Below are 9731 nucleotides of genomic sequence, written 5' to 3'. Positions count from 1 at the left end.
GTTACAGCATCCAGTCTCTAAGGCTAATATTCTTCCCAGTGAGTATAGCGATTAGCCCATGTTCCCTCAAAGTCAATTCCGATGACACTGTCTAAATGAACATCTTGAGCTCGTGTATTCTCTGGAACCCATATGTTGTCACCTGCACGTTTCACGAAAAAACGAACAAAGTTTTCTGTTTCAGGTTGTATTTAATAACGTGGGCTTTCCAGAAGGAATCTTCATCGTCACCTTGTACTAAAATCATGTCATTTTTAACAGGATAATAGGACACAACCACTGTACCAGCATTGACTGGAAATATTCTTCTCATGAAATCAATCACCACATATGTAGGTCTGCCAGTGTCTTCAACCGATAGCATCACTTTTCTGCTGATATTCTGGAGAGGTACAACTATTTCATTGTCTTTTTCTCCAACTACCTTCCATCCGGTATCACTGTAGCCCACATCTTTGAATTCCTTTGCCTTGAAAAAGAGTTGCCATGTATCACAAACAAAGGCACTGAAAAAATTCAAGTCTCACAGTTCTCTCTCCCACTTCACGTATAACAATTGCATGCTCATTTTCTCTGTAGAGTAAGCCATCATATGCATGAGTGGGAAACCAGGCACTGCGGCAACAAGTGCCATCCACTTCAACATCTGTAACAAGTACGGAATGCTCATTGGAGATGGTTTGACGAACCACATCATTCATTGTAAATGGCTTTGCACCTCCTACAATCATACCACTTTTCTTTGCCAGGGAATGCACTTGCGTATTGGAATAATACAGTTTCTTTGCCTGTTCAATGGATTTTGCCCACAGTTTGTTTGGGTCTGTTTTAGCGCGGTCAGGTCCAAGGTTTTCAGGCTCCTTTCTAAACTTAAGTGCTTCACGGCGTTCTTCTGTGGCTGCAAAAGTGCACTCAATGTTCTTTTGATTGTTGGATTGATGCACATATCGCCTTACTGCTCGCTCTTTGTTCTAGCAAGAGTAATTGTCTTGGCCACTAAAATTACATGTGTCCTCATTAAAATGAAGAAGATTGTGAATAATCATTGTACATGCTGTTGGGCCATTTCGGTCTTCAAGCAAAATTGCATATCTGAATGCCATTTCCTGAAAAGCATCTGCATCACTTTCTGTCCATCCATGCCTGGCATGGTTTTGAAGAAACTCTACCATGCGAGCAATGCATAGCCATTCCTTTTGTTGATCCAAGGAAAGAAGACCACTTAATAACATTTCAGAGGCTGGGAAAGCAAACTTATTGAAATCATCAGCTTTCCAGTACCCAAGACGCTTCTCAATACCTTTTGGGATGCGTGAACATTTGAATTGCGGAGTCCAAGGGAAATCGTTCAACTGCTTATCAGCTGTAGCCCAGTCCACTTCATTTTCCTCATTCTCTTTCAAGTTCTTAAGTGCATTCTTCACAAGGTTGAGGTGAACTGTATGCATTTCATCATAGACAAGATGTCTATCGTAGAAAAAGCCATATAGGTAATACAGCCTATGTAAGATAGAGAGTCCTGTGTAGCCACTTTCTTTAGAGAGATGCTGTCTGACACTAGTTCTTTCCTCTGAGGCAATCTTGTACAATAATTCTAAGTTGTCCATTATGCTTTTCTTTTCTGCAGGAAAGCGAGCTTGTTTTCTGAAGTTTGGATACTAATAATGATTTGTTTCTGGAATGTATACACTTTCAGGTTTACAACGCCGGCAACCAGACTTTCCCATTTTTGTAAATTTTCCGACTTCACACAAACCGCAATGGTCCCCAGAAAAGCACAACACTAAATGCCTTAAGGTTGTAACTTCAGCTGGTTTCCCACATGTGGCTGCCTTATAGTTTACTTGAATGCCATTGATGAAACCATCCTCAATATCAGCAACAAATGGATCTCAGAAAGGATCTAAATATATAGGCCTTTTATTGGGGAGCATATGTGATGGTACGAATCCTACCACATACACCTCCTCAGCTTTGCATCTTTCCACCTTTGACATTGTTGCTATAGTAACCTCAATAGCTCCACAACTACGTAATGATGAACTAAAAGGCTGCCAACCATCCCAGTGTGCTGAAAACAGAATAAGTTTGTTAACCTTAACTTTTAAAATATAAAAGGCATGTGCAACTTCCCTTCCAGTTAATGTATAGTTCTAATATAGCCTCTGGGTTAAGAAAATTTTGACTTTCATCTTTTGTTGCTGGCATCTCCATTTAATTAGACAACTTGTATACCAACATGGTGAATGCAGAGAAGTACTAGTTTTAATAGTTTACAACTGACAATAATAAAACAATTGACATCATAAAACTGGAAGAGGCCATGGCCATGCCAAAGATTGTGACATAAATACATGTAAGTCAGTTGTACACCCCTCAAAATGATTCGATCATTTTTCATTTATTCTTCATTCTCAAAACAATAAATTTTATTGTTTTGAGAATGATGACATAGCTTAAATGTATCACGCTATAAGCTTTTGTGAGATCTCGAATTTCTAAGAAGTGGCTACAAAATTTTATTTCATTTCATATTAGTTTCTCATTTAACCATTGTAATTAATTTCTGACCTGTTTGCCTTCTAAAACAAGTGGCATCTAAAACCATGACAAGGTTTATTACAAATGAATTCCAAATAGCTTTTCCCAAGCTTAAATTTCTATTCCAGCTTTTAAGGTGTAAACCACCACAGTAGACAAAGTTCTCATAGATACTTACCATCCACAGGAAAAATTTCAGATTCCCCAAAAAGGGATTAAATAGGGATTTTACTGGGAATTTGTAAGGTTTTTATTGGGAATTCCCAAAATTGTGAAAGTGCTACCAAACCCATTTTTAGGTCAAAAAAATCACATTAAAATCCCAATGTTGGAATAAAGATGTCCCATCATTTTCCCATCCCTGGGATTGTTTTGTCCCAACAATTTCCCCAAACTGGGATTGTTTTGTCCCAACAATTTCCCCAAACTGGGATTCCTTTGTCCCAACAATTACCCCAAAGTGGGATTTTTTTGTCCCAACAATTTCCCTAAACTGGGATTCTTTTGTCCCAACAATTTCTCCAAACTGGGATTCCTTTGTCCCAATAATTAGCCCAGAGTGGGATTGTTTTGTCCCAACAATTTCCCCAAACTGGGATTCCTTTGTCCCAACAATTTCTCCAAACTGGGATTCTTTTGTCCCAACAATTTCCCCAAACTGTGATTCCTTTGTCCCAATAATTACCCATTCCTGGGATTCTTTTGTCCCAACAATTACCCATTCCTGGGATTCCTTTGTCCCAAAAATTTCCCATTTCCTGGGATTCTTTTGTCCCAATAATTTCTCAAAAAATTGGGATTCCATTGTCCCAACAATTTCCAGAGACTGGGATTTTCCTGCCTATATAATTTCACAAGACTAGGATTTACCTGTCCTATTGTTTCAATAAAATGGGGCATTATCTTTCCCAGTATTTTCACAAAAGTGGAAAGTATTTGTCCTAGTATCTTCCCACCCTCCCCCAAAAAGAATTATATCTCACAGTATTTTAACAAGAACGTTTATTTTCACAACATCTGTCAAAGGTAGGAAATGCTTTCTTGTTTCACAAATCAAACACAAATTTCAAGAATGCACCGAATACTAGTTTAAATACAAAGAAGTATCTGCAAGTTAAAGTCAACTCTAAACATGGTGGGTAACAACACTATTACAAGGCAATTTCCCTGTTAACAGTAATGTCAGCCCTTTTGATATCGGCAAGGCCAACTCCAAGTTTTAATGAAACATACTTAAATTTAATTAGCTTTCTTGCGGTAACTTCTAAAAGCTGTGTTACTGAAAGTGTTGTTAAACTCTTTTAGGTAACCTGAAACCTTCCTTTTAACTGTTTGACCAGTTCTTCTCTATCTGGAATTTTTTCAGTTACTGCTTTAATTATCACCATTGCTGACTTTTTGGACATCTTGTTATCTCTGATATCTGGTTCAGCTGATTCTCCAGAGGCTTCTTCTTCCTCATTTACTATCATTGTATCTGTGGACCCCTCTGAATGGTTATCATCATCATCCTAAAGACACACAGTAGAGCCTTAAATTTACAGCGATTTGACAAATACAAGCTTTATAGGTTTTAAAGTGAATTTTACTTAAGTGTTTTTGCATGGTGACTACAACCTGACTGATAATGGGAAAAATGATCCTTTATTGTAACTGAGGCTGTGCAGTACAAGATTATCCCCTTTGTTAAATTGTCAAAATTTATTGGGAAGATGGCCAGGAAGGATTTAAAACAACAACCATTTGAGGTGCATTAAGTTGCCTTTTCATGAAAATCCTAAACATTTGAAAGGTGTTTAAGTGTTCCAGCTTGAAACTGAAGACCCAACACAACCCCACACCATGATTATATGTACCTTTTCATCATGACAAATATTTTCCTTTATAAAAGGCTTAAACAGGTTTCCATTGCAATAACTCAGGTGGAGAAAATCTTTTTTTCTTGGCATTCTTTTCATCCTCTTCTTTGGGCTGTTTAAAAGAATTAAACATGCAGTGCATTACTTCATTTTGCTATAATTTGTTAGAAAGCACCACCCTCAAATAAATTATATATCTTGCACATTAAAAAAAATAAAACAGTGCACCTGACTGACTGAAAAAGTTATTATTGCCTAGACTCGACACCTGCTTTTGCTCTCTTCATGGTATTAACTTTTAATTAAAGAGGATGTTAACATATTAAACAAGCAGCATCTTGCCATGACTTACCATAGATGGCAACTTGGGAGGAGGTGTCAATTCTACTTCACTGTTGGAACTGGATTCTGAACAAGATGGTAGTACTACAACCTAGGAAGATGATATTCTGTCAATAACATGCCAAAGCACTGATGGCACCTTTTTCATAACATAGAAGCAGGTTTGGAATATTATAGATGTGAGTTGCCAAGAGACTAGGAAACCTATTTAGCAATAATTAATTATTGTAATGACACAATTCAACTTCAAGATGAAAAACAGTCAGCCATTGTACAACAATAATTATTGCCCAATGGCTGACTGTTTTAGTAATAATTATTATTAGTATTATTGCCCTTTCAAATCTCGCAATATATCATAGAATGCCAACCAACATATATTAACATAAATCCCAATACCTTTTTGCTTTTATGGAATCTTCGTTGCTCACTGAAGAAGCTTTTAATATGCTGAGCAATACCATCTGTGAAAAAGCCAGCCTCTGGCAGTGAACATTCATCAGAGATCTTCTTAGCAAACTGTTCAAGCTCAGCTTTTTTTTCTGGTGTATTGAATTTTGGCAACTTGTGTTTCCAGTGCTCACTTGCAAGTACTCCCACTTGTTTGCGTCTGTAAAATATTGTGAAAATGTGAAGGAGCAAATATTGTGAAAATGTGAAGGAGTTGAAGATGTAAGACATTTGACCATTAGTGTAAGCTAAAATGCATGATTTTAATCCACTTCATATTTGAATTTCATTTGCTTCTGATTTCTTATAGAAATGAATCAAAAGAAATTCAAGTACAAATTAGGTCGAAATTGCTTAACATCAGTGAACTTTTATCAACCTACAACATACTCAAACACAAAACTCGCAGGAACAGAAGAAATCAGCATTAATAGTTAGGTGACAAATTATATGATATTACAAGCTAGCACACTTGACACTGAAAACTTAGCAAAAAAGGCCGGCCATACTACTATTCCAAATGATGGATCAAAGAATTATCTGTTAGAGTACATTATGGTGCTGAATATCAACCCAAACTAAACCCATTGAACGCTGGCCCTAACACAGGGAAGAAACTGTAATATCAAAACCTGCTGAATAGTTAAGCACAGTTCCTGGTTCACAAGCCAGTTAATTAACTGATTGTTTCATCGTGCGTCATTTTCGTGTTGACCTTGAATTAAACAGGCAAACCTGAAACAGCTTTCCGGGCCCGAAAGGTTAATATAACCAGAACGCCCATAGTCAACAATGAGTTAGTAGAAAATCGCCTTACTTTGCTAAATATAGTCGCTTCATTTCTGGTGAAAAGCCAGCAATAGCCGCCATTGTTGGTTTAACCTGTGGAGACGATGGTCTTGACTGCAATGACAGTACGTGTTTTCCAAATTCTTTTCTAAATTTCACCGCTTTCCATACGTTAAACCCAATCTCGAAAATATTGGCGCGTCCGGTTCTCTCTGAGTCAAGTCTTCAATCGAAGCGTCATCAATTATCTCCTCCTCTAAGAAACAAGAGTTTAATGTTTAATTTCAGATACATATCCAGTGTTGAATTATTGACACTCTTTGGAATAAAGCAATCTACAGCAGTTCCAGTTAGATGAATTGCAGTGAACACAAAAAACATTCTATTTACATGAAGTAAAGTGTCAAGCTTCGTTCAAACCACAGCCTCACATCTTTAAACTGTGCACGCTGCCGTGAGAAAAACAGACTTACTTTCAAAAGCGGTCTTTATTTCTTCCCCAAATTTGGCTTGAATCTTTTCTAATAAAGACTACTCCGTGTTGGATACGTTGCTTACTTCTGAAGCGATAACAATCTCAGATTCTTCTGCTGCCATCTTGCAAGCCTCACCGAAGAAAAAAACAGCGAGAAAGGCTGAGAGAAAAACGTGCCACTAAGTTATACCTACATGTATAATAGTAATGCATTTGTTATTGGATAATTTTCGCGCCATTTTCACTACGTCATTTACGTGTTTTCTATACTTGGACCTTATTGGATAAGGTGTTTGAAGGCCGCTGGGCGAATGAATTGCTGGCATACTCTTCAACAAATGGTTGCTCAGTGAGTTGAGCCCACTGTTATTAGGACAGCTACCTTCTTTAACAAAAAAGGAATATGGCGGCAAACTTACGTCCTGCACTGGAAAGTGGCAGCAAAAGTAATCCGATTTGGACTGGAAGCAGCATCACATCGTGATGTTGCAGTGATAAGTCATATCGGCATGTTCATTGCCCTTGTTCAAGCTGCAATGGACGAGCAGTGGATAGAGGTACCGAACTTAGGCATTGGAAAGAAAGTCAAATTGTTTCCAAAACTTGTTTTGCATTGGATGAGTTTCGTGAACCTTTACCACGACGTAGTTTCAATCCCACTGAAAGTTGTCCCTCGGATGGGGAAGAACAGATGGATGAAGATATTGAAGTTATGCAATACCACAGCAATAATGAAAGGGATGAAGACGAAGACGGAAGCTGTGCATGCTTGCCGAGAGCCGCAAGAACAGAGAAAAACGCCACTGGTAAAACTGAAGAAAAAGATCCCAACCCATTGAGGAAATTAGTCGTTAATGCCGTTCTAGACGCTCTCAGGATTGTGAAGGGAAGTGGATCTTCTTGCCAAACATTTGAGGACATCTTGAATTGTGGTAAAACTCTTTTGCTAGCCAGCCATAACAGTGACAATATAGATCGCGAAATTGTGCTAACCCTGTGGCCAAGAAACTGGAACTCAGTGCAGAAGCTGTTAAAAGAGGAAGGATATGAAGATGCCAAATTATTTTATGTTTGCTTTTGCTGGAATGAGAAAGAACAAACAAGAAATGGAAAAACTAGTAAAAAAATTGTTTACACTGGAAATTATAGCATTTTGGAGAATAAGGATGACTTGTGCATTCATTGTGGCAAAAAAGGTTATCTAAAATACTATTACCTAGGCATGAGCACAAAAGAGAAGAATTGGTTCAAAAGTGTAGATATGTGCAGAAAAATGTTGTCCCATTGGAATGCACGTGATAGTTGGCTTGGTCGCCAAAGCAGCAATCCAGAAAAATGTGAATTCTGGCATGGTGAGCGATGGGTTGAACTGCAATGGTTCTGGGACCCTAAGAGCACCTGGACTTTGCCAACACTGTGTCCTCATTGTAGCCTACCAGTTTCATCAGATAAGTAGCTCAATTCTCCAAATGGCAAAGATGGGAGTAAAGATGTGGAATGCCCAAACTGCTTTGAAAATTTTGAACACTTTATTAAAGTCACCAGTGGATCTCCTTTGAATTTGGCACTGGTAGGCCACTGGGATGGGTGGCAGCCGTTTGGAACTAGTTATAGAGGCTGTGGATCACTTGAAGTTAGCATTGCTAACATGACTAAGAATGATAGGAGCCATGTAGAAGAAGTATACATTGTTGGTTTTGTTCCTTGCTCCCAGGTTCCTAACCTGCCTGAAGCTCTTGACCCATTTCTACAGCCTCTACTGCAGGACATATCCACAGGTTTCATTGATGGTTTCAAGGTTTTCAGTTATCCAAGGGAGATAGAGATAGAGGGCTATCAAACTAGCGAAGAGGAGACAGTGCGTGTTTTACTTCTGTGTTGGACAGGGGATCATCCTGGACAATGTGAGTGTGGCAAATTCTTGAATCAAGGAAAGTCTGGATGTAGGAGATGTAAAGTAGTTGGTAAACTACTGGAAAACAGCACAAACACACATGTGTACTATGGAGAAAACCGCTACCACTTTAGATATCCTTGGGAAGAGAGATCTATTGAATCTTCTGTTGGTGACATGTTTGACAAGAGAAACAAGAGTAAGTGTACGCAAAACGATGTCATCTACTAAAGGTTTTACTGGCACAAGTATCCTTCATAAATACCTTTACCCTTTGTATGGCTTTGACATCCTAAAGCACCTGGTATTTGATGTTTTTCACACTATCTGCCTCAATGTTGTGAAAAATCAGTTAGAGAGAATTCTGGACATGAAGCTCATTGATCCATCATATTTAGATTTCCTTGGACACAAGATCTTAAAACTGGGAGAATTCCACGATCACTTGCACATTGTAAAGGAACACATGTAGGTCAGTGGAAAGCTGAAGGGCTGCAGAAGTTTTCCTTTCCTATGGCTGACTGTATATTTATGGGCAAACTGGATGACAGGCATGAATTAGAAATCCAATCGCTTGCTTCAAGACTTACAGAACTCCACTTTTATAGTGGCAGAAGGTTATGGAATGCTGACACGATTGAAATGCACAGACAGTTAGCATGGCGGCTCAACATTCAGATTGAAGAAATTCAGGGACTACACATGTGTACAATATCAGTTCATAATTTGACTCACATACATGAAGACATCATTAACTTTTCTTCCCCAGACAATTTCTGGTGTGCCGTTTATGAGAGAGCTGTAAAGCAATATGTCAAAAAGTCACATAACTGCAAAGGGATTGAAGCAACTTTTGCTCAGTCAGAATCCAGGCGAGAATTCTTGAAGCCACTTCAAGCTGCTGATCACAGAAAGGCCGGAAAAGTTGACATGATGACGGTAATTCATGCTTTTTTAAATGTCAACAAAAAGGGGCTGTGCCCTGCCATTTAAACATCAATTTAATGTTTATGTTACACACACAAAGATGCAGGTAATAGCTAGTCACTGACAAAAGACCTTTCTTCAAAATTTTTCCACCCATAGAAATAAACAGGTCCGTAGAGGTCTCCAGAGGGAAAAGTGCTGAAAAATAAATCACACTGTTTTAGTGTTTTAAACTTTATGTGCATATGTTGGCAATTAACGCAAATTTCCACCATATTTTTAGCTTGAAATCCCTACCTTGTTTTGCTGATTTCGTAGCACTGAAGTAGTCCCCTTAAGTCATTACTTACCCAACTTAAATGTTGCTGAGCCATTCATGGTATTCCAAATTTGATTAACCTTTAACTCCCAGAAGTGATCACAATGTAACTTTTCCTTAATAATTAAGGAAAAT

The 9731-nt window shown here is 38.3% G+C and overlaps 1 protein-coding gene and 1 pseudogene across 1 annotated transcript; one reads left to right on the top strand and one right to left on the bottom strand.

The window, feature by feature from the left end:
* Positions 1-3563: 3563 nt before the first annotated feature.
* On the bottom strand, positions 3564-8531 carry LOC140930654 (uncharacterized). The gene is made up of 6 exons (XM_073380373.1): positions 6455-8531; positions 6010-6237; positions 5142-5352; positions 4753-4833; positions 4461-4512; positions 3564-4054 (listed from the first exon to the last, which is right to left on the bottom strand). Exons 2-6 carry the CDS (start codon positions 6060-6062, stop codon positions 3843-3845), a joined length of 609 nt encoding a protein of 202 aa, XP_073236474.1. The 5' UTR covers positions 6063-6237; positions 6455-8531; the 3' UTR covers positions 3564-3842.
* Positions 6795-9731, top strand: part of LOC140931819 (uncharacterized) — a 4096-nt pseudogene continuing 1159 nt past the window's right edge.

Source organism: Porites lutea, chromosome 3 (assembly GCF_958299795.1).
Source record: "Porites lutea chromosome 3, jaPorLute2.1, whole genome shotgun sequence".
Lineage (NCBI taxonomy): Eukaryota > Metazoa > Cnidaria > Anthozoa > Scleractinia > Poritidae > Porites > Porites lutea.
This window is presented reverse-complemented; position numbering and strand designations above follow the sequence as displayed.